Source organism: Cyrtonyx montezumae, unplaced genomic scaffold, assembly GCF_038088225.1.
Source record: "Cyrtonyx montezumae isolate F1298 unplaced genomic scaffold, pur_monq_1.0 scaffold_3, whole genome shotgun sequence".
In the NCBI taxonomy this organism is placed as follows: Eukaryota; Metazoa; Chordata; class Aves; order Galliformes; family Odontophoridae; genus Cyrtonyx; species Cyrtonyx montezumae.
The window spans coordinates 125,336,808-125,362,798 of record NW_027072034.1 but is presented as its reverse complement, the minus strand read 5'-3'; the positions used below and the strand labels follow the sequence as shown (position 1 = coordinate 125,362,798).

Sequence of the window (25,991 nt, the reverse complement as noted above, 5' to 3'; positions counted from 1 at the left end):
CTGAAAGGGTGAATGTCACTAAATACCAGTACTCTTCTTACAAAGTGTTGCTTTTCAATCAAAAGGCCATTTAATGAGTTAGAATATGTGTTGGAGGATGGAGAGGCTAGGTCAGCAGAAGGCACCAAAGCTGGTCTTTTCATTCAGTCATCACTCAGGGCAGTAATATGCAATATAATTTTAGATTTGTATGGGATTTTCATCTGTAGGCTATTTTTCTTAATCTACATGCTTGAAATTAATTACTGCTTACTTAACTTGCATCACTATATTACGTTTCTAGGAAAGTTTTATTGCTTTACTACAAGACACCTCTTAAAGTTATCAGTGTTTTTTTTTTTTTCTCTTATCAAATATAGAGAAAAAGATTTGAAGGTCTGGTACTTGGATATATGGAGAGAAGCACCCTCGACACTGTAAAGAGACCATTCTGCGGGAGTTAATTTACATTTTTTTTATATTAGGTTGATTATTTTGGAGATTCATCTCTATTACTCTGTATTTGTCAACACTGCATTTCATTTGCCACGTGGCAGCTCATTGATCACGCAGATCTGTATCCTTTTGAACTTCACTTGCTGTTATGTATGTGTTCATCACTCACTCTGATTTAGTGCATCATCAGCAGTTTGAATTAGTTACCAAAGGAATCCTTGCTTCTGTGATAAATTAACTGCTTTTGTACTTCAGGCTTCACATTGTGAAGAAAAATTTCCATGCAGTTCTTTGAGGAGACACTGTCTTTTTTTGGTGCTGTTGAGTGGTCACTATATTGAAACAAATTGGTCAACCTTTCAAAAGAGCTGACTGGGGAAATCTGGCATGTAGGCTGTTAAATATAGCAAGGTTCAAATTTCAGACACTTTTTACTGTTGTAAAACTGGCTAGTTAGGCTGAGCTTCTTTCATTTACACTGCTTAGTATTTCCTACATTTTAGACACCTCTATGAGTGCCTGTACTCTTTGAATTGTTGCAGCGTTTAATGTGGAAGCCTATCTAAAACTTTCTAGATTTAAAATAGAGCTCTAATGTGATACTTTCTGTATTGTTCACTGCTTCTATCCAAAATCCTAGTACTTTTATATGGTAGATTAAGCAGGCTTAAAGGTACCCATTTTATTTTGCCTATTTATTACACTTTTATACCCAATTCAGCTGTAGACTGTTTAAAATTAGACATAATTAAAGACTTATTGAGTTCTTTGTAAAAGCAGAAAGTCAGGCACCTTAGGATCAGGTTCAATGAAGTAGACTTCTGTGATGCTCTCCCTAGAACAACAGTGAACATGGAATTCTCTGCGGTCTTCCTCATCTCAGTGAGGAGATGCAACTTTTGCTACCAGGCACCTACACAGATGGCAGTCCTCAGATGTTGCAGTTCTGCTGTCTGGTGCATTTAATAGATGTTGAGTGAAGTACTTTTCAGCTAATTCAGCATCCATTTGCTTGGGTTTAGAAGAGCACTTTGACAAACATCATGGGTCATACTGGCTATGACCTGTACTTAAGTTGCTACTGATCCCTTTATTTTTTAAACTCTTTCACTTTTACTGACAGCTTGAGTTTGTTGAAAGCAGGACATAGGAAGTCATAGGAAATCTCGTAGGAGCTGACATCACTGTTTTCTACACTGCAGTATCATATGAGATTGATAACACCTTTTGCCTTTTCTGGCCCCTCAGCATCTATTGTTCTTCTATTTTACATTATTCTGGATTTCAGGTTTACATTTTTAAATGAATTCAGTGCTCTGAAGTTTTTCTGTAGTGTTTTGCACCATGAATTAAATAGCTCAGTGAAAGTTTACCTAATGAATCTTTTGTATGTTGCAGGTCACTATGGTTTTTTTTGTTTGTTTGTTTGTTTGTTTTTGTTTCTGTTTTTTGTTTATTGTTTTTTTTTTCATTGAAAGCGTTAAGATGTGCACCATAGTAATAAGGGCCCAACCCATATTTCTACAGAAAACTGAAGTCCTTCCTCTAGTTCCAGGAGGATTCATAGTATTCCACATATATAGCAAAATAATTCCATTTAAGGAAATACTATAGTTGAGGATGCATAATTAAACATTAGAATTATTGAAAAATGCTAAAGTTAATTTAAAGTTAATTGCTTCCTCTTTTTTCTACATCTTAGCCAGGGCTTCTATTTATGCAATTGCCTAGTATTTTCTTCAGATGACAGTGTCTGATACAACTTATAAGTGGACCATGCTAACTTAATTGTCCTATGCTTACTTTTCCCCAACTTTTTTCACTCTCTGTCCCTGTTTGTAACTACTGCATACAATTTTGCATATCCTATGAAGAAAGGCTAAGTGAAGTGGGTCTGTTTAGCCTTGAGAAAAGAAGACTGAGAGGGGACCTGATCCAGGTTTATAAATATCTGAGGTGTGGGGGACAAAGTGTCGAGGCCAGACTCTTTTCAGCAGTGTGTGGAGACAGGACAAGGGGGAACGGACAGAAACTGCAGCACAGGAGGTTTTGCATGAATATGCACAAGAACTTCTTTATGGTGAGGGTGACGGAGCACTGGCACAGCTGCACAGGGGGGTTGTGGAGTCTCCTTCTCTGGAGATATCCCAGACCCACCTGGATGCCTACCTGTGCGACCTGGTGTAGGGAACCTGCTTTGGCAGGGGGGTTGGACTCGATGATCTCTTGAGGTCCCTTCCAACCCCTGTGATTCTATGATTCTCTTAAATGCCAACTGTTAGTGGTACACTATGAAACCATCCAGCATGGTTTCATAGTGTACCACTAACAGTTAGTGGACAGAAGACTTCAGCCTTGCATGAAGAGTGGGGTGTTGCTAGATGCCTACTTATAAAGGAGATCTAGGCCCACAGAAATGTAACTTTAAGGGTACATAACTGTGGAATATTCAATAAGAGGTGCCCAAAACAGCATTTTCTCACTTACTTCCCTCATCACTTACAGATCAGAACAGTTTATGTAAAAGTGCATCTTTCACTGGTTTCATCTTCAGCTGCTGGAACTCAATATGGCTACAGCTCACCCTCTAGAGGTATCCCATAAGTGCAGTGCAGAGAAAAATGCTCCCTAAAATGCTACATCATAAAAATATTCCCTTTTGATAATTAACTCAGTTACCCACTTTCTGATCTCCCTTTTATTTCCTGTGCATTTGAATCATATGTTTTTCTTCCCAGGCTGTCAGAGTGCCTTCAGTCCACAGAATTGCTAAAAGATGGGGGAGATAGGCTCTTCAGTTTCTGTTTAAAGGGTCTAACCTCATCCTAAGCTAAAACAAATGTGAACTGTTGATGAAGAGAGAATATGAACTCTCTCTTGCTGCAAGATCATCTAAAGTTGATCATGTTAAGAAAAATCACATCTGTGAAATAAAATCACTTTCCTTCTTGGCTCCAGTGCATGGGGATGGTAGACCTTTTTTTTAAAAAAAAAAAAAAAAAAAAAAAGGAAGTGTCAAGAAAAGGTAAAACTAATTATTTTCCAATACTTTCTTCCTGTTGAAATTTTGGAGAATTCAATCTGGGACAAACATTTTGAAGACAGGATTTCAGCTCAAGCAATTATGTTTTGGCCAAATTGGAAGTCACAACAGGGAGTGCTACATGTAAAGAGTTTTAATGTCAAGTGCTGCTAAACCTCAGAAACAGGTGATGTTCCCAGTGTTGAGTGTCAGAGCAAAGTTATAGTAATGTGTCATGTTCATTAGGGGCACATCATGCTTTTGTTCAGCTAGCATAAAATGTTTCTTTATTTCTCCATTGTTAGAACTTCTTCCAAAAACAAGAACAATTAATATAAACACAGCTTAAGTTAGTAAATGTTTCCTCAGAATTTGATCAGCCTTTACAACTTTACAATCAACCATGTTACATGTCATGCATACATATCCATTCGGTATGCTTTCAGTAAGCTTTATTTCCTGTTGTGTGGAAAATTCAATTATGGCTATTTTCTCCATTTTTATTATAGGAATTATTAAGAGAAAGAATTACAGGTATGAATTCTCAGATAACATCAGCAGGCTGAGTGGCTACTTAAGAAAATGCTTTCTTTTGGAATAAAATTATACTGTTTTCCCAGTACAAGCTTACTAGCAACCTCGCCTCTGTTGCTATGAAGCAGCACAATGGAGTTTACACAGTGCTGAAAGTACATGTTTTACTGTGATTCTGCCACCCTCATGCAATCAAAATTTCCATTAGCTGTTTAGAAGTCAGTGGGAATATTTCCAGCACAAAGATTGCAGGACTGAACTCCAAGTTAATATTTAGTACACAGAAGAAATGAAATCTATTTAACCCGATGGAAGACATTCAAAATAAAGCTGAATCTCTACTGGGTAAAAGAGACTGTCACTGAAATTCTTTTTTCTACCCTCACTTAAGTTACTGTAGTAGCCCATCATATATCTATGCCACAGCAAGAGAAATCTAGGGATGAGTCTTAGATGGAATTTCTGTACTCCAACCAGTGAAAGGAAGGGCAGCGCTCCAAACCATGCCAGAAAGTACTCTCTGTGCCTTCACTTGTGTTCCTGTGCTGCTCCAGGCTCATGTTCCACTCTCACTGTCATCTGCTGAATTTTGATTTGAACACTTGTGAGAAAAAGCAAGGACCGTGTTCCTGACAGGATCTTGCTGTTTTCCTTCCCAGCTTAGCATCTTTAAGCAGTGTACTCAGCAGCGTCCTGAAAAGGAGGTTTCAGTATCAAGTGTACTTGTGTTGTCTGGCTCTCTACCTGAGGACCCCCACAGACTTGACCTGGAACAGAGTTTTGTTTATAGATGTGCTTTGACTACATTTTGAGGACCAAATTTGTTGAGGTAAATTGAAGTAACAAGGCCACAGACATAAAAATATGACAATGAAGTGTAGCAGTTTTTACTACTTGTTATAGTGCACTCTACTTAAACAATGAAGATTACCAAGTGGATTTTTAAAGAAGCAAATAGAATTAGTAGAATTGGTAGACATAGTAGCATGTAAACAGATGTAAATTATAATGATTTTTAAAGGGGTCTACATTTTGCAAAATTAAATGCAGCTTTAGTCGCTGTACTGTACCATAGTCATTTGTCCCAAGTTTGCTAGATCAACGTAAACAACATGAAACATAGCAAAGTTGAAGCTTTGCTTTTACTGCTTTCCCATCTGTTATTCACTGTTAATGTACAAATGTTGCAGGTTCTTATGATCTAGATACAGTGACGTGCAAATCATGTTTATAATAAGTTTTCTCAAGTGAGTTATGGTGACTCCTCTGGAGTATGTAGTATTGATTTCTTTCTGATTTGAGGGTTTCTGTGGAAAAGAATATTGTGGAATAAAAAACACAGACTTTTTGCATTGCTAGCAATCCCTGGGTGTATCTCAGGTTAATGCAGAGGAATGAGCAGCCAACTTGTCACAATTAGCAGGTACCATCCAAATATCTCTGGAACAAGTTCCATCATTGTTTGTTTTCATTGTAAATATACTTATTGAGCAATATCTGGCTTTAGGTTCGAATGCATTGTGCAACCAAACAAGGCAGAACTAAAATGAATGAACAGATTCAGACAAATATAAGCAGTTCAGTTTCACAGAGTACTTTATTCCTGTAAGGTTTTTCCTTAGTTCAGTAGTTTAGTACTACTACCAAATAATACATCAAATGCATTTCTTCTTAAAGCCAAGCTTAATATACTAGCAGGTGTCTCACTGTGTAGCAGACACTTTCAGACTCTGCTAGGCAGTAACTGCAATCCTTCCAACAGTTCCCTTTAGACTTCTAATGCAAATTGTTTTGCCACTGCATTGTGATTGCTGTTGCTGTATTTCAAAATGTAACTTCCTTCTTTGTGTTAATAGCTAATAGGTGAAGCTGAATTCAGTAAGGTGAATGAAGCTCCCCATATAATAATGATGATCTTTTAATATTCCAAGCAAGGATTCCAAGCAAGGCAGGATAAATTTTGTCTCTGAAAAATTGCCTGAGTGCAAATTTTGAATCTTTTATTTTCGTGCCTCGTTCACATTGAATTCACTGAATTGTAAAGCAGGGGATTTATTAATTATAAAACCATGTATCTTAAGGTATTTGGAGATTTGATTCTTCTGTTTGTTGGAATGGAAATGACAAGTCTATGTTGATTTCAGTTGGGTTACTTCTGATTTACAATTCCGGCCTCCTCTTATCAACAAGAAGCAGAGCAAAGCAAATAGTCCCGATCATTTAATGATGGCTTTTTTACTTCTCTTTTCTTTTACTAATTTCTCTTGGGTCTCAGCCTGAATAGGGAGCTGTTTAGGACAGGGCTTAATCCTTTAAATGAATGTCACATTTGCAACACCATGGCTGAAATATTCTCAACACTGCCCTAATTCTTTTCCCACTGAAATTAATGCTATTAGTCCCACTGACCCATATAGCTCTAAAAATGTCAGTTCTGCTGATCTGATTATTATTATAACACATAGGAATAATGAACTACAAAGAAAAAGAAAAAAATACTATAATTATGCTGGTATATTCAGCATCATTGGTTCTAGAGAAAATTAAGTTTTATTTCTGTCTGTGGTTCCAGTATCACTCTTCCTGATTAGTAGTTACAGCTTACTGTTCACATATCACAGAAATGCAGAATTGTAGTGATTGGAAAGGACCTCTAGAGATCATCTCATCCAACCCCCCTGCCAAAGCAGCTCCCCAGCCCAGGTTGCACAGGCATCCAGGTGGGTTTTGAAAGTCTCTACAGGAGACTTCACAACCTCTCTGAGCAGCCCTTGCCAGTGCTCTGTCACCTGCACTGTGAAGAAGTTCCCATGCACATTTCTGCAGGATTCTGCTGAGAAGAGTCTAGCCTCATCCCTTTTCCTATCTCTCCTTAGATATTTATAGACATGGATCAGATCCCCTCTGAGTCTTCTTTTTTCAAGGCTGAACAGATGCAGGTTTTTCAGCCTTTCCTCATAAGAGAGGTGTTCCACACCCTTTATCATCTTTGTAGCCCTCATCTGGACTCTTTCCAGGAGATCCTGGCCTTTTTTGTACTGGGGAGCCCAGAACTGGACACAATATTCCAGGTGAAGCCTCACCAGGGCAGAGTAGAGGGGAAGGATCACATCTCTTGACCTGCTGGCCACACTCTTTTTAATACACCCCAGAATAATGATTATAATGACAATTATAATGATTTATAATGATTTAATTGTATATACGACATTAACAGTGGATGTTTTCCAGTTGCTGATGACTGTGAGCATTCTATCATGGTTACGTGTGGAAAAAATAAAGGACTTGGATTTCAGCTGGCATACATTGATGAGATTCCTCTGATTTCCATTTCTAGGTTTTTATGTATTGCCTGAGATACTGTCCCAAAGAGAAGGCAAAACAATGTGACTCAATGTTACTGAGTTTTGATATTTTCAGTTCTAAATTAGAGTGTCTATAAATAAGGTTTAACATGCATTAAATTTTTACTTGTATAAATTGCTGTATTGATATGGAATGGTAACATCAACCATTAGTATTAAAAGCATGTCTGAACATCTTTAGAGAAAGGCATTTTAAGGTAAAATTTTCCTTTAAATATTAGAGCTCTGTTGATGCAAGCCTCTTATTTCATTGATCATCTTTCTCTTAACTGTCTTCTAAAATCACCACCATATTTCCTTTGTCTGATCTTTTTCATTACACTCAGAGTGTAGTTTCATAGGACAGTAGCTTCATGAAGTAACTCTCTTTGTTTTTATCAGTGTTACTGGTAAGTCCTGGTAAAATCACTCATTGCCACTTAAATTTGTACTGGTGGAAGACTTTGTAGTTCATTCTGGTAAACTTAGTCAAGGAAGTAAGTGTCCTTGTCATGGAATGATAGTGCTACCTCCTATTCAGGTCATTTCAGAGGCCTTGTTTACAAAATTGCCTTGCAACCAGAGAGATTTGGGCAAGGAGAAGCAGTCTGTTGTGGAAGGCACTTGATCTTACTACTCTACTGAAGTGTCTTCAAACTGTCGCTTGAGGGAAATGCAAAAAAAAAATTCATTATGTGTCTGTTTATAAAACATATGTGAGAATTTTAGTACTAGGTGTAAACAGTCATGGTCTTATATGCTTGCCACTTCAGTATCATTTTGATGCTTGCCTTTATTACTATAGATTAAAATGCATTTTATGTTTGTTTGTGTATTTAATTTAATTATTGGATCGTTGCCCAAAGAGTAGCTACATTTTTTTTTGTTGGAGGAACACATTTTAATGTAATAGTAGATTAAAGTGGAGGAAGGATGTCAACATTTTTGATCCTTCAATGGAATTCACCCTTGAAATCTAAAATACATTCTATGACTCCAGAATGTTCTGTAGGCGAGGAGTTTCTGACAAGACTACCTGGAATAAGTTTCGTGCATTGATAAGTGATGTAGAAATGAAGGAGTTACTCTGATTATGTGACCTGGAAAAAATGTGTTTCCGAGTGTTTTTTGTTGTTGTTGTTGACTTTTCAGTGCTGTTTTGATACATGTTTTTTTTTTTACACCTGTTCTTTTGGTTTATAGGTAGCTTTGACACTAATAGTGTCAAAGTCTGTCTAATTTGCCTGATACAGTGTTTGCCAGGAGCAGTAAGGTGAACATACATGCCCCTTATTTTGTAATCCCTATCTGACTACTTAGCTATGAGAGTGATGGTGTCTCTTCGACCAGGCTCTTTCTCAAGGGTTAGTCTGCTGTACAGTTCAAAAATACTACAAGACTAGTAGTTTATGTAGCTTTTCTATTGGTGGTCTTTCTCTCTTGCAGGAATCTTTACTTCTTTGTAGCTTACTGATCAATGCTTTACTGTAGTTTTTTAAGTCCTCTTGGTTGTCTCCTATTATCAAATCATATGTGGTATCTTCTACTCTGTCCCTTGCTGAAGCTTTTTATCTGAATGTTAGTTGATGTCAAGGTAATATAAGATAGCAATTTCAATATTAGTGGTGTGAGGTCAGAGGGAAAAAAAAGTGGCATCTAATTGTCAACATCCATTAGATGACATCTGGTGGCCTAAGAACAGAAATTCCTAGAAAACTAATTCACAGGATTTGATAGCCATAATGTTAAAGGCTGATTTCCACCTGAACTAAACATTTTTATTGTTTACTCTAAATCTCTGGTCAGATACAGCAGATAGATATAAAAATGTTCAACAAGAGCACATGGTAGTATGAAGGAAAGAAAATACAGATCCAGGAGTAGGCATGAAAGACTACTGTTTCCTGAGCCTTGAAAAACAAGGGCATTCAGAAGGATGGTTCTATGAAATATGTTGCTGGTTTTCCTCATTCATGTTGTAAAGCAGAATTTCACGGTTATCTTTTGGAGAAAAAACGTTATTCAGTGTGAATCTGATTTAGATCTCAACACCACTCATGTAAGTCAGGATCTATTGATTAGTTCAGTCAAATAATAAGCCTTATACAGATAAGCTGAGAAAGGAATTTGGTCCCAGTTATAGATCTGAAGTCTTCCTGAAAGTATGATATATGTTTGGAGGCTTTTTTCCCCCTTACAGTTTTGTAACCTCTTCACATTTATCAGTAACTACCTTTTATTAGTTGTGAGTGTTATCATATTTGGATGGTGGGGTAGTTCATTTCCTTGAAACCAAGCTCAATGCTAGGAGTACTGAGGGAAGTAAGATTGCAAAGGGATAAAACTTCTCCTTTAAAATAATCTCCTTTTCTTAAAATAAGTCTGATGCAAGGAAGGGCCTGTAAGTTTAATCAATAAAATATTACTGAAAACATCTTTCAAAATCCTTCAGCACTTTTCAGTATGTTCTCATTTTTACTGCTGTTCAAGCCATCTGCTTCAATATTCAAGTAATAAAATAAATTCTGGTAATAAAATAGATTTGAATTATTTTTTGGGGAAAGATTAAGATTAGTCTTTGACAAAACATTACATAATAGTCTAAATCTGTTGGGACTTTTTTTTGATAGATCTTTGATTCTACTTATGTAATAGTTGGAATTTGTTTTCATGGCACAATGGATTTTGGATTTCTTTTTGCTATCTGATATTAAAAGTCATAAAACTAGTGTCACAAACCCACATTGTCCAATTATGATTTTAATGATAGAGGTGAAGGCATTGTGTTCTATGATTTATATTTTTTGGGGGGTGTGTGTGATTAATTTTCATGTTAAGTGACATTGTGTCAGGGTCTAGGAGCTTTCTACTTTCCACATGACTAAGAAAACATTTAGAGGAGGCCTTACAATGAGTGAGAAAGGTGGATGTATTGAAGAGCTGTCTTGAATCTTGAGTTGTTAAAAGAGGTTTTTGTGCCATCTTTTCTTCTGACGTACACCCTAGGGTTATAGCTGAAAGTTAGGAAAGTGGCTGAAGGATCTCTCCGTACTCCAGCATACTCCAGTTGATAGAACAGCTTTTGTAGGTGATAGACATGGAATTTTGTGATGAGAAGCAGCCTTGCACCCAGATGGTTCTGGGCAAATGCGGATATTAAAAAGTTGCTTTAAGTAACTTTACTACCTTTGGAGCTGTGCTGAGCACAGCTTATATTTAAACAGCTGTGGCCAAATTTTTCATGTTCTTTAGGTCTTTTCTATTCAATGTAGAGTTGAAGTATTCTTGCCCTTGAGAATTACAGTGGATGAGAATGTCTTCTGCCCCTTTGCAAGCTACTTAAGACTTAGATATGGATCCTCAGCAGGAAAAATGGATTATGTTCCTGCTTGTTCCATCCTTAGAACAGAAAAGTAGGGTATGCACTTTGACTCCAATTTTAATACTTTGTGGAATGTATTTGATGCAGATGTGTTTAAGCTTCTTATTTTATGTTAAGGGAGTATCTATGATAGGTACTGTAAAAGGGGCTACCAGTTTGTTAATGAAAGTTAAGACTGGTCATGGTAACCCTAGCTAGGTTGGAAGCCATTAGCTTGACTTGTAAATTGGCAGCGTAGTGGAAAGTAGCTGAGAGTCCTGATGGAGTCCACAATTTAAAATCAAACTCTGGTACGAGAACACTTATAGCAGAGATCTGTAAAAGCAAGTATGATACAGAGAGAAATGAATAGGAAACAGCAGTTCATTGTCTCTTCTGGTGTCAAAGCTAGACAGCAGCAGATGAAATCAGCAGACTGGTAGATGGTTGAAACAAAGCTACCTTCACACAGTAGTCCACTACAGTGTGATTTTTTTTTTTAATAATATATTGCAAATGCTGAACATTTATATGGGTTCAGAAAGTGACTAGCCAAATTCATGAAAGATGATTTTAAAACCAAAGATTAATCTACGCAGAATTGTTTGTGCCATGACATGCTAGATGCTGGCAGAGCATATTGGTGAACTATCACTGGATGCTTGTCCAGTTTTATACCCTTTCTTGCTGTCTGCTACTGGTTATTATTGAAAGCAGAAGACTAATAGCTGAAGACTTTTGATTTTACTTGTTTCAGTATCTTTGCAAAATCACAGAATCATAGTTAGAATATCCTGATTTGGAAGGGACTCAGAAGGATCATTGAGTTCAACTTCCAGTTCCACACAGGATCCCCTAAAATCTAAACCCTATGTCTGAGAGTTCAAATGCAACTTAAACTCCAGCAGATTGGGGTCATGACCACTGCCCTGGGGAGCCTGTTCCAGTGCCCAGCTTTCCCTGTGGTGAGAAAACTTCTCCTGATCCCCAGTCTCACCCTTCCCTGATGCAGTTCGTGCTGTTCCCTCAGATCCTGTTGCTGTCACCAGAGAGCAGATCAGTGCTGCCCCTCTGGTCCACTCTTGAGGAGCTGTAGGCCACCATAAGGCCTCTCCTCAGCCTCCTCTTCTCTTGTACGTCAACCACTTCTCATACATCTTGCCCTCCAGACCCTTCATCTTCTTTGTAGCCCTTCTTTGGATGCTCTCTCTAATAGTTTTATGTCCTTATGTTATGGCATCCAAAACTGCACACTGTGATTGAGATTTATGCATTAACGTTGCTGTTTGTATAGTATGTATTAGGTACCACTCCTAGGTTGTTGTTATGCATATGATCTAAGTGTATTTTTACTGAAATAAAAAATCTACAGTGAAGTTGTCCTTTATCAAGACTGTGTATTCTTACGTTGTGTTTTTGATTGTGATAAATGTTATTTTTGTTTTCCATAATAAAATCAACTTGTTAGATTGGCGGATAATGAATTTTTAAAAGTCAGTGTTGATCTATATCTAAACTTAGCAGCTGGTGTATTGATAGCTAAAAAGCAAAATAAAAGGAAGGAAGCATTTCATCCATTTGCAGTTTCTCTAGATACAAAAAGCGAAAGTCATATTTAGTGTCTAAATGGTAGACTGGTAAAAAGGATGAATGCCTGTATCACATAAAGTGATCCACTCAAGTGTCCCACTCATTTTATTTTGCTTTGTAACAATTCTGAAAGCAACTCTCAGAAGAACCAATCCATGCTGCATTTTCTAGCACAACTTAGAGTGCACGTGTGCAGTTGTTGTTATTTATTTACCTTGCCCTACTTTTGTTTATTCCTATTTTAGCTTTTTAATTTGAAATTCAACTTTTTCAGCTTTGAAAGCTATTGAATATTTCACTATGTCTCAGATTACTGTATTTTTAGACAAAATGGAAGCACAGCGTGCTGTAGGTGCAGCCTGTATTGTATTGTCTTTCTTCTAAGTTATTCTCATGACATTGTGAAGACTAGGCACTGCATTTAGAGAGTCAGTGTTCTCATTTAGCCTTCCTAGTCTGTGATTAAATGGGAGTTGCTGCCTGTTGTACTATGAGTCGTCTGACAAAAGCTAAATCTGTCACAGGTGCTACAATTTGTATATCAGAAAATTTGCTTTCCAAACACTAATTATTCCCAAAGTGTTTTACTTCACACAAAACACAGATAACAGAGTCAGCAAATTTGTCTCAGTTTTATCATTGTGTTGTAAATTAGGGTTTGTCTCCTACCATTGTTGAAAGTGAAGATTGTGAAAATTCAAGTGCAGTGGAATACATTGATTTACCACTTCTGATAAGTGGGTTTTTTTTACATTTAATCCTTCCAATCAAAATGCTGGAAATATGTTATTCAAGCTATCATTGCTGAATTTCACTACTGTAATTGAATGAGCTGTTTTCTAATTACAAAAGAAGGTAAGAAACAGTGTTGTTTCTCCAGATGACTGTAAAAAAAATACAGGCATCTTGTGCCTGAATAAGCCAGACTCAACTTGGTGATATGCTTAAACTATTAATTTTGTAAGTTAATTTGTTATAATTATGGCTTATCAAGCATTGTATTTCTAACTGCTATGTGAGAAGAATGGACCCTCAGCCATTGGAACTGTGAATAAGTGAAAGCATTCAATTTGTATTCCTTTCAGACCTTCAGTTGTATATTCAGTGAAAACACTGAATGTATCCCTATGTTTTGTTCCAGCCAGCCCTTTTCCACCACATCTTTTCACTGTGAAGGTGAAGAACCTTTGTGATAAACTGTTATACCCTGAGTTACCAATATTAGGTATTTTGATGTTGAAACACCAGAGTCTCTCTACATAAGAGTTTGTAGTTCTGATAATAACCTATTGCTCAGTTAAGTCTTTTGTTACAAATCTGTCATCAAAGTGAGCATATTGTTAATACTAGACACAGAATGTCCCCATCTAAAATAACTATTCTAACTAAGTTTCAGAAGCTTCTCCTTTCCATTGTGTCAATTGCCTAGGAATCCATTCTGAGAACAGGCAATTATTAAAATAAATATATTCAAAAGTTTTAGTTTATAGAGTGACTTGCAACGAAAAAGAAGAACATTGAATGCTGTAAATGAAATTCGTAGCAACAATTTTTGCATTGTAAACTAGCTTAAGAAACTGTTTATTTATTCCCTTAGGATAGACATATTGTATATTTCTGGATTTCTGACAAATGAAATCATTAATGTGATTTAACTTATACTAGCAATGATTCACGACTGTAGTTGTTTGGCTTGTGTAATGCTGATTTGTATTTTCATTTTGTTTCTGTAGGACTATTTAACCATTCACAAGTATGGCAATGCAGCCAGAAATGATCTCTGGAACACGTTGTCAAAGGTAAAATGCATTAATCTATTGCACTGAACAAGAAGCAGGAATGTACTGTGGTATATTTTCTTGGTGAGCTTAAGTCTGAATAGAGCATAATGAGATCCTCAGACCCCAGAGCAAATTTAAAAATTGATGCAAGGAGATTCCATTAGTGTTAACAGAGTGGCAAAACTGAAACATGTCTTTTTTTCAGTATTCAGATCTTTATTATGTTGAAATATATTTCTTTGCTTGCATTGTGTCACTGATGTGCAGTAGAAGTTAGTTTGTGGAACATACTATCATTGCCTTTAGGGGCAGAAGGTTGAGGCCCAAAAGCTGGAAAGTGCGTGGAAATACTGTGCTCTGGCGTTTACATCAGGTGTGTTCTTGATTTTTGTATGGAGTTTGATTTGTGTGAAAGAAAAAATTATAAAAGCTTAAAAGTTTACTCTAAACGGATAACCGTTTATTGTAACATTAGGTGTCCTGCAGAGAATTCTAGTTTTTATGTCCAAGTTCCCTTTCATTGCTTTACCAATGCTTAGTTTCTAGACTCAGTTGAATATTATAGGATATCTCAACTGACATTTGCTAAATAGGAATGACTGGAGTCCCAAAAACCTAGTCAGTATAATCAGAAAAGTATAGACAAGGATTCAGTTGACTAGCCACTAGATGTTGAACCTGAACCACCAGCTGCTTTAAAATGAGCCCTGGTATCTTCCTGTGGTAAAGCCTTTTGGGAAATGCTGGGCAATGGGAGGGAAATGGGATGGTCATACCCTTGAAAGAACAGAAGAACCCATAACTAATAGAACAAAAACAAGACTTCATTCTGGACCCTAAACACTAGGGCTACATTGCATGTTTAATTCTATTGTGAAGTCTAATAATTACTTTTTTCTTTCACCTATAACCCTGTTTGTTGCCAGCCTTTTTGTTCCTAATACACTGCAATTGCTTCTTCATTTCTGAAGACTTCTTGCTGGGTTCTACTGAGGTTAATTCATCTGTGATCAAGGGCTATTCAGCAGCTACACATATTTCTGTCACTTGAATAGCAACTGGTGCCTGTCATTCTCATATCTGGTCTCATCTCCCGTGAAGCTGTAGCATCTCTTTTTATTTCAAATGTGATTCCAACTCTAAATCAACATTTTATTGACATACTTTATCAAATATGAACATGTTAATCCTACAGTATCATGACATACAGTTTTTTGAAGGAGCTAGGGGTATATGGTTGTATGCATGGTCTCACTTTGGACAGGAGGGACAGGGTTTTCAAATAAGGACAGACATTTGATTTTCAGAAAAGAGAAGCTTTATATTTTCAGACATCAAGCATTTTGAAATGTGCCTTACTGCAAATACCTGCAATCAACTAATACTGTTAAAAATACATGGGTTTTTTTAATGTTGTCTGGTCAGGAATAGCTTTTGGAAATAGCCACCCAGTACTTCTTTGATTCCTGTGTAAAGACCCTGAAAAGTAGATTGTTTCTTCCTTTACAGCAACAGTGCTTGAGTGATTTGTAAAAATGTTGACTTTGTGACTCTTATCTATGGAAAATTGCTCAATATTTAATATACACAGTGTTGGTGTAATTTTGTAGTTCGTGTGTATTTACTGAATATAACTGTGAATGTGTGTGCATGCATGATAGTTATTTAGACCACTAAAATTATTTATGCTCTTCTAGGACAGAAAAAAATCAAAAAACGGAGACAAAACAGTTTTACGTGTTCGATTGTGGTACTGCTTCAACATACCAAAACTTCTGTTTTTTTCTTGAAGGCTTTAAAAAGGGTTGGAAAATCTGTAAATATCCAAGAAGTAATGGATCAGTGGACACTACAGATGGGTTATCCTGTTATCACCATCTTGGGAAATGAAACTACGGACAGTGTCATAGTAATAACCCAAGAGCGTTTTGTTTATGATAGTGATACTAAAACCAAGGATTTTGGCCCTGGAGACAACAGGTACTTATTTTTCTCAATGAATATCTTCAAGAGTGTGTAGTAGTTTAACTGCTTTTTTGTGTATTTTTATAGAGTTGCCTCTGCAGAAAACTCTGTGCTTTGCATGGAATCAATAACATGTTGTGGCACTTCCATTTGAACTTTATTAAAGATTAGGCTAGTTAAAAGAATTAACCGAAATCATTAGAGAAATAGAACAAGATAAAGCTTTAATGTGTCCATTTGCATTCTGACAGCTCTATCTCTGACTTAGCAGTCTTATGTCATGCATCTGTTTCCTCTTCATCTCTTTTGATTTTGTCACACTCTGTGAAATAACTTGGAACGCGGTTGGAAGGTCTGATATTTTTTAAGCAACTGTTTGGTCTAGACCTCTCCATGCTCATACAGTAAGTAGGAAGATGTAACCATATATTGGCTAGATACCTCACTTGATCTGGGAAGCAGTCAAGTGCTGCACTGGACTGCTATAGAAGGCAGGGAGTTGTGGTTGTTCCATTTTTTAAATCAGTTGAACTGGTCCTGCAGGGACTGTTCCACTGACCAAAATCAGGAAGCACTTACACACCTCCACCTGTGTCCTTTTTCCACCTCCTAGATTGATTCCTTGCCACTGTCAAGCTAACTCCACCCAATTCCTTTGTCCCAGGAACAAACTGATATTCCTTGATCGTGCTGGGGAATCCTCATCTTGTTTAAAGCAATTCTGCTGTAATAATTTAGTGTCAAACATTTAGAGATGTTTGTAGAAAATTACACTTCATCCTTAGAAGCTTACACATTCACTGCTTCTTGCTTAGTGTGAAAGAAGGCATATTCTGAACCTTGTGTTCTCCATGTTTGTCTTATAGATTTAAATCATTAATACTGAATTTAGCTTGACACATCTGAAGTTTATAGAATATTCCTGCCTAAAATTATAATTACATATACTGGGAAATATTTATAACTAACTCATTGGGTTTTTTTATAAAACAAATATTATAGAACTCAAACATGAAACAGTAACTTGGATTTATTTATTTTTTTTCTTTTTCCTGGCTGTATTGGAACAATCTAGTATGGTATAAAGCATATGTTTAAGTCTTGGGCTGAAACAAGTTGGCTTGTGAATACTATTACAGAATTGTAGAGGCTGAAAGGGACCTCCAATATTATATAAAACAAGTTACTGTAGACAGTTGGAAATGAACTTGACTCATGGTTCAGTGCAGTATAAGAGCGATTCTCCCTTCACTTAAGAACTTAATTTCTGCACCTGTGTATTTTCATATAAAATATTAGTGGATTTACTACTCAGAAAAAACAGATATTAACATTTTTTGATATCTTAAAACAGAGATGTTAAGCCTCTTAAGTATTGTGGAGATTTTCTCAAATATATTTGTTAGGTATTCAGCATGGATTGTATTAACTGCTACTGTAACTCATGTGTAAACACTACCAGGCATGAAAGCGTTTTATATGGTAGAATATTAGGAGTGAGAAGTAGACTCTTAATAGTTTTATTTTCACATGTGAAATTAATTCAGAATTCACAGAATCACAGGATTGCAGGGGTTGGAAGGGACCGCTAGAGATCATTGAGTCCAAAGCAGTTACCTTACAAAAGTTTGCACAGGTAAGCATACAGATGGGTCTTTAATATCTCCACAGTAGAACACTCCAGAACCTCTCTGGGCAACTTATTCCAATGCTCTGTCACCCTCACTATAAAGAAGTTCTTCCACATATTTTCGTGGAACATCAAAATTTTGGTCATTGCTCCCTGTCCTATCACTACATGCCACTGAATAGAGGCATCCAATTGCCTCCTGCACTTTGAATATTTATAAACATTAATCAGATCCCCTCTCAGTCTCTTTTTCTGTAGGCTGAACAGACTCAGGTATCTCAGCCTTTCCTTGCATAGAAGATGCTCAAGGCCCTTTACCAGTTTCTTTGCCATCTGCTGGACTTTTTCTTGGAGACCTGGCCTTTTTGAACTGAGGAGCCCAGAACTGGACACAGTATTCCAGATGTAGCTTTACCAGAGCAGAGTAGAGGGGGGAAAGTCACCTCCCTGCACCTGATGGCCTCACTTTTTTTAATGCACCCCAACGAGGTGACACTGCTAGCTCATGTCCAACTTGTTATACACCAGGATTCCAAGGTCCTTCTCTGCAGAGCTCCTCTCCATCCTCTAACCTAGGTTCATAGGTTCATAAGGTTGGAAAGGACTTACAAGATCATCTAGTCCAACCATCAAACCTGTACTGTTGCATGTGGTTAATTGTCTCTAGGTGCAGGACTCTACATTTGCTGTTGTTAAACCTCGTAAGATTCCTCTCTGCTCAGCTCTCCAGACTGCCTAGGTTCTGCTGAACAGCAGCACAGCCTCCTCCCAGCTGTGTAACATCAGCAAAATTGCAGAGGGTGGACTCCATCCCATCATCCAGGTCACTGTTGAAGAAGTTGAACAAGACTGGACACAGCATCAGCCTCTTGGGACCACCACTAGATACAGGCCTTCAACTAGACTCTATGACACTGATCACAACTCTCTGAGCTATGCCAGTCAACCAGCTCTCAACCCATCTCACTGACTACTGATAACCTTCTTCTCTGCTGTTTGTACTGCATGGAACAGCAACAGGAGATAGTAGTCTGTGCTGTTGTTGAACTGTGGCACTCTTTCAGCAGTGCTTTGAATCTTGTCTCTGAGAGGCAGCAGACATCTTGAGTCTCCCTGTCAGGCTGGCAGAGGGGAGCCTTGGTCACTTTTAAAAGACAGTCACCCACCACAACCACCTGGTGTTTCTTTTTATGAAATTTCAGACTGTATTTGGAAATAATGTGGATGGGTAATGTTTTGCACTAACAGAGAAAGGTGAGCTGAGTTTCTTAGTTGATTTTGCCTAAAAATTGTATTACAATTGAGTTCTAAACAATGTGAATTTCAGTACAATATACAGCACAGAAAATGAAGGTATCAGAATGGGCTCTGCCAGGAGTTTATTGTCCAAGAAGACCAGACAATACATATGTGTATCTTCTTTGTCAAGTCTGTTTACTGTTCTTTTCCTGCCTCAGATTTATTTTTCTTTGTGCTTCCATGGTATTCTAACCACAAATGAGAGGAAGTCCCTTGCCTAGGGAAGGCTTTGCCGATGAAATGTTTACTTCAGACAGTTAAATGATGGAGCTAGTTTGCTACCTCTCAGTTAGTTATTTGAAAGTCATTTTGTGTAAATATACATACCAAATAGCAGAAGCCATACGCTTTTAGCAAAAGACGAAACTTTCCCATTCCATTCATCTTTCAAAAATCACTCACCATTTTATATTAAAGTTTTGTAGCTTAGTTACATAGAAGAGTCAAAGGTGTTAGAAAAATGAGCTTACCATTTACTGGTGTGCATGTGATTTGATGTGCACAATGCCCTTGTGTCATTAAATGTCCATTCCTACCATGAAATTAAGTAGAAAAGCAAGATTGACAGACTGAACATAAATTTAATCTTTCTGTCAACAATAGCAGTTCTTTCTGTTGTTGCTGTTCTTTTTCTTTTTTTCATTGAATAAGTCACTCTTTTTTTGATTCTTGTGAAAGTGGTAGACAGAGAAAATCGCATTAATGGGATGTCATTTGATAATTCATGATGTATTATTCCCCGTGGTTTTTTTAATTTTGCAAGAACTGGATCTCGTGAGAAGTGATAGAAGGGGCTAGTTTTTCTGCAAGTTCACAATGTGGGTCAATAACTGGAATTGAAACAAGACTTTGATGGACACTCAGTGCAGCATTCTGGCTGAGTCTGCTGGTCATTATGGTCAGGGAGCTGCAAGGATTTGGTGGGACTAGATAGCCCAGATGGGTGTTACGGGAAGCACAGAGATGTATGTAATGTGAAACTGCAAGCCCGGGAGTTATGTGTCAGCAGCCTACCTCTTAGTCCAGTAAAATCAGTGTTCAGCTTCCCTAAGCAATCCATGAATTCAGTCTTAGATGCATGGCTTCCTGGGGAGCCATAACAGTCACTGCAAAAAGTGGGGAGCAGATTGCATCTATGCCACATTTTGGGCCCTACTCTTGCAGAGCATGTGACAATGGCTTTGTTAGGATAGTTTATCTCTGGATTAATCATAATTATAATTTTAAACTATGTAAATAGTAAAACTGTACAAAATACAGAAAATGTACTGCTGCAAGCCTTTTCAGGAGTTTATCATCTAAACAGACAATGTGATATGTATTGGAAGGCTTGAGGGATTCCTTGGAAGGCTCTTAAGGTTGTGTATCTGCCACGCAGTCATAAATTATCCAGAGGTGGGGCTGTAGTTAAGCTTGGCACATCAATAAATGGGTGCATTAAAAAGAGCATGGCCAGCAGATGGAGGGAGGGGATCCTTCCTCTCTGCTCTTTCTTGATGAGGGTACATTTAGAATACACTGTCCAGTTCGGGGTTTCTCAGTTCATTAAAGACAGGGATCTCATAGAAGGAGTCCAGCAGAAGGTGACAAAGATGATGAAGGGTCTGGAGCGTCTCCTATGTGAGGAAAGGCTGAGTAACCTGGGTCTGTTCAGCACGGAGAAAAGAAGACTGAGAGGGGATCTGATTAATGTTTTTAGATATCTGAAGTGGGGAGGGAGGCAAATGGATGAAGCCAGACTCTTCTTGGTGATGTGTAGTAATAGGACAAGGAGCTGTGGCCTAAAACTTGAACATAGGAAGTTCAATACAAACATGCAGAAGAACTTCTTTACAATGAGGGTGACAGAACACTGGAAGAGGTTGCCCAGAAAGGATATGGAGTCTCATTCTTTGGAGATATTCATGACCCATCTGGATGCCTACCTGTGCAAACTATTGTAAGGTACCTGCTTTGGCAGAGGGGTTGGACTTGGTGATCTCTAGTGGTCCCTTCCAACCTCTGTGATCCCATGATTCTGTGATTCTGTCAGTACCATTACCTTCAAAGCAATACTGTTAAGTCCCTTTCTAGGGAAATCTAACCTTGCCTTCCTTTAGAAAGCTTTAGGCAGCACAATGAAAAAAGGATGTAAAATTATTAAGGAGCATCCAATGAAGGATATAAAATTCGAGAAGGGTCTGCACAGTAAGACATACGAGGAGCAGCTGAGATCCCAGGGTTTGTCCAACCCAGAGCAGAGGAGCTAAAGGAAGGCCTCATGGTGGTTGCAGCTCTCACAGGGAGCAGAATTGCAGTGGTGAGCTCTGCTCTCTGTGACTGGGACAGGGAACAGCATGGAGCTGTGTCAGAGCAAGGGCAGCTGGGGGTCAGGGAAGTGGTCTACGCCAGAGGGCAGTGGGCACAGCCCTAAGCTGCTGGAGTTCAAGAAATGTTTGGAGAACACCCCTTGGTGTAGGATTTGGATTTTGGGAGGTCCTGTGTGAAGCCAGAAAAATCATATAGAGGCACATACACAAGCAGTTTTTTCTGAATGGGAAATAGTTAAAATAAAAACTGTTGATACCCTTGACAGAGTCTTACCTCTAATTTACTAGTACAAGTGTCTTTAATTTTACTATGGAAGAGAATGATTAAATATAGTTTAAAATATAGTTAAATATAGTTGATTTTTCCATGTTGCGTGTAATTGAAATTGTCATCTCTCTGTAACTGCAGAAAAGCGTGTTTCAAGATAACACACATAGGCATCTACTGTGATTTATTTGTGTGCCTAGAAATGACTGTATGGCATTCCAAGCTCTAATGCTTAGTTTAGGATTACAGAAGGTATACAGCTTCACTTCTTTGCAAACTAAGCATAGATTTTTCTTGACATTCATACCTTTACATCATAAGTGTTCTCATTTTGTGAAGAAAAATGCTAACAATGACAGACACCATTTCTAGGAATAACATTCCTCTGAAGGAGCAAGGTCTCTGAGCTTTATTTAAACGTTGAAGTCTGCAGTAGAACAATTTCGTTGCAATTTCAGTTTATATAGGCAAAAAATTAAAACTCCAGTAACAGATACATAGTTCATACACTTCTCCTGAGTAAAAATCCTTTTGGTATGTGTAGGTTCCATCCTGCAGCCATGTACACCTCTCTGAGAATGGATTATTCTCTTACATCATGGGAGGCTACAGGGGGTGAGGTGATATTCCATCTGACAGGGTTCAGTGCTTTTCCCTCCTGACAGAGAAAGTTATGATTTTAAGGCACCAGACTCATCCATCATTACAAGAATGGCTCACAGATATGACAAGAAATCTTATGAAAAATAATCTATGGTCTAGACAATGAACTAATCAGCTTTGATGAAATCCATAAGCCATTTATATACTGTAATGAAGAGCAGACCAAAGCTTTTTAGTAATGAATATGTTTTGTGTTTTAAAAATATGAAGAGCTTGTCTCCTCAAAAGTGGAGAAATAACCTTTTCAATATTATCAGTATAATTTGCGTTGCTAAGCTAATATTAACTTATATAGAGTTCTTATCATGCACACTACTTCTGTAGCCAATCTTTGCTTGTTCATGATAAGGTACCGAGTCATACCTGCTGAAGTGCAGTAATCCTTGGTGCCTTTCTCCACGTGGTTGGAAAAGGGGAAATTTAGTGGAATGGTGCAAGACAGGGATGTAACCAGCAAAACTGGACTCCTGTGTCTAGAACCATGTAGTAATAATAACTGAAAGGCATTATAGCTGGCAGCAGAGCTGCTTAGCAATCACTCCACTCCAAGATGAATGATAAACTACAGAATTTACTTCCTTTCAATTCTCTTCTGAATTTCATGCACAAAGCTCATATATGCAAGCTTTTCAGAAAAAGGCTGTGCTTGTCCCTTTACTGATATTTATTTCAATAGTGAAAGCCTAGATGTGCTTAGGTATTGCTGTGTGTATTCTTATTGGTATCCCATTATAGTGAACAGAAATGGGGAAAATACTCTGTCCATTTATCAGCTGAGGGGTTGGTTAAATGTAAAATGTTAGGAGCACAAGGCAAGTGCTAAGTATCTTTGAGGTCTTATAGCAATCATAAAGTAACATATGTAATGTTAATTATGTAGTAGAAAGGAACAGAAGTATGGCCCATATTGTTTTATTAGCAGAGGATTCATTTACCAAATATTTTTCTAAAGTGGAAAGACCTCCTCATCTCTGGGAAATATTCTCTAATCTTTCATTTTCTCATGTTCTTTGAGTCTTTTCTTGTTGAACCTTTCCTTTTTGCTATACCTGAAAAATAAGCTTATATCAGTATTTCTACTAGAAACCACTTGAGTGCTGTTACCTAGGGAGTAGATGTGGTACCCTGGTTCATCTTGACTAACCTGAATGTCTCTTTATCAGCTGTAATAACAATGAAGGGAATGGGGCTGTGGGAGAAGAAGGTACTTTGTATAGTAGAGACAGAGGAAATTGAATTACCAAAAAAAGATTAAAGAATCAACAGGCCTTAGTGAAGCACAGGACTGTCCATGAACACAGCCAGATACTGATTTAACCATTTTCTTTGCTGGTAAAACGGGTACTTGAAAATATTTATTCTTACAGAAGAGTGAAAAAGCATGGGGAGCTCTTCATTTTACATGTACACTAGTGTAGGGGACAGCTCTATGACACCAGCAGATTTTGTCTTTGAATATGTGCAGGGACAGTCCTTAACCTCAACAGCCTGACAGAGCATGGCGCTTGCAGTCCTTCTCCTCAAAACCAGCAGACATAGCACTGCTTCTGTGAGGTACCCAGAGGAACCCTACCTGTCTTGGGTACCTGTGGGAGTGGTGGCTAGCCCAATAGTCGTAGCACACACTTAGCCTGCTGCAAAATTTCTTCTATTTATTTATTTATTTATTTACATTTGGCAGCTACTGAAGGGTTCTCAGTGTTGTGTCTTGCCCCTTTGTTTCTTGGAGACTCTTCTTGTAGCATTATTATTAAATCAGAGTAGAGGATGCTTTTAAATTTGTTCCTGTCTTTTTCTGTGCTGATGTATCTTAAGCAAGATTTTGCTGCTAGTGAATATTTCAGAAATGCCAATTTTAATTTAACACTTTTATTTCCAAAACTGTTTCACAGCTTCTATTTATGAGAAACACTTTCACTAGGCAAGCATCCAAGCTGCTCTGATGTGCAGGATATAGGCAGCAGTCAGTGTTATAATTTGCTGAATGTTAGAAAAGATAAAATTGTGATATTGTGTCATTGGTGGCAACACTTATATCCCTGCAGAAGTTAGGCTGACAGTGAAAAGCTGCTAGTGTATTTTATTACTGCCACAGACTATGTCCTTTTTCTCATCTTATTTGCTTATAGGAACTCCTTTGAATTGCTAGTACCCAAACAAGTTAATTAACACATATTAATTAGATCAATTTCATGGTGAGAAAAGGAGTGTAAGTCAAAGTGCAAGCATGTATTTTAATTCAGAGTGAGATGGGGAGGTGAACTGAAGAATTAGGTGACTGTTAGTGGAGAGCTGCCCAACATTCAAGGAGAAGAAAAGGGAATGCTGTGTGGCAAGGCACAGCCTGGAGCACTAAAATGGTGGAGCTGCCCTAGGCAAAGTGAACCAGAGAAATGAAGGCAGTCAAGATGGTAGCTTTACTGAAGCAAAGAACAGATTGAGGAAAGCACTGACAGCAGTTGGATGCTGGAAAGGTAATGGGAACGGTGGAGGTGGATAAATGTAATACTTCGTTGAGTTTGTAAAATCAGAGATGTAGATTCCTCTTAGCTCATCACAGGATAAAATAACTTGTATTGTTCCTTTTTTACCACTTCTTCCTTTTGCAGTCTTAAGGGTAAAAAAAAATCTGTTATTAGGAACTTATCTCTGTGTTTGAACCCTCAGTGTCAATAATAGAATCTCAGATTTTAGGAGATATCTCAGAAGATATTTAGGCTGTTAGGGAAATTTACTAAGGAAGCAGAAACTGCCATAGGAATAATATTTTAATCTTGGTTCAATTTATAATGTTCTGGGGAAAAATAAAAACCAAACATTTGAATACACTAGAAAGTGTTTGGACTTCATTTTCTGAAAACATATCGGAGGACTATGGACATAGATACTCATATTCCTGTAGCTGGCAAGGGTATCACAGGCAGTACCAGTTCATACTCACCCCATAAAACATCCTTCCACTCACAATTATGTTCAGATGTCTCAGATCTGCACTCTGTATGCTCTTGAGTAAAGTACAGCACGGAGACAGGGAGTTGCATGGTCAGCACCACATGTGCAGTTCTGCAAGGACATTTTACACTGGTGCAAGACAGAACACAGGGTGCTGGAGAGAGAGATCAAGAGCTTTTACTGGAGGGTAAAGAGGCAGCTGTTAGAGAACACACTTAAAACTGCTTAAAACCAGCTTTTTTTCTATCCTTCTCTTACTCAGCACCCAAAATTGCTTGTCACTTTCAAAAATGAAGTCTTTTGTGTTCTGATGTAAAAAGGTTATGTAGGGAGGAGAAAGAATTTGTAGTATTTGTTCTTTGCCCACAACATTTTTCTAAATTCAGCAAGGTTCTCTACTGGTGCTGACACTGAAATGAGTCAGTTTTAAAGAGCCCCTTAACATTTATAACCATCTTGTTTGTAATTTGTTTTGGTATGAAATGTTAAGTTAAAACTACAGATAACCTTTGCAGAAGGTTTTTGAGAAGATTCTCCCCCTCTACTCTGTCCTCGTGAGGCCTCTTCTGCAATACTGTATCCAAGCCTGGGGCCCCAGCACAAGAAAGATGATCATCTGTTGGGGAGGGCCCAGAGGAGGGCCACAAAGATGTTCAAAAGGCTGGAGCACCTCTCCTATGAAGACAGGTTGAGGGATTTGGGCTTGTTCTTCCTGGAGAAGGCTATGAGAAGACCTCACTGTGGCTGTTCACTACTTAAGGAGGGGCACTGACTTTTTACACAGTCTGATAGTGATAGGTTAAGGGGAAATGGTTTTAAACTAAAAGAGGAGGAAATG

At 37.8% G+C, this 25,991-nt stretch overlaps 1 protein-coding gene across 1 annotated transcript in view; it reads left to right on the top strand.

Annotated features, from left to right (window-relative positions):
* The window catches only part of TRHDE (thyrotropin releasing hormone degrading enzyme), a 207,013-nt gene that overhangs the window by 123,251 nt on the left and 57,771 nt on the right, over positions 1-25,991 (top strand). The window contains exons 8-9 of the mRNA XM_065741352.1: positions 14,020-14,085; positions 15,860-16,047. Coding sequence (XP_065597424.1) covers positions 14,020-14,085; positions 15,860-16,047 — 254 coding nt within the window. The remainder of the gene's footprint in view (positions 1-14,019; positions 14,086-15,859; positions 16,048-25,991) is intronic.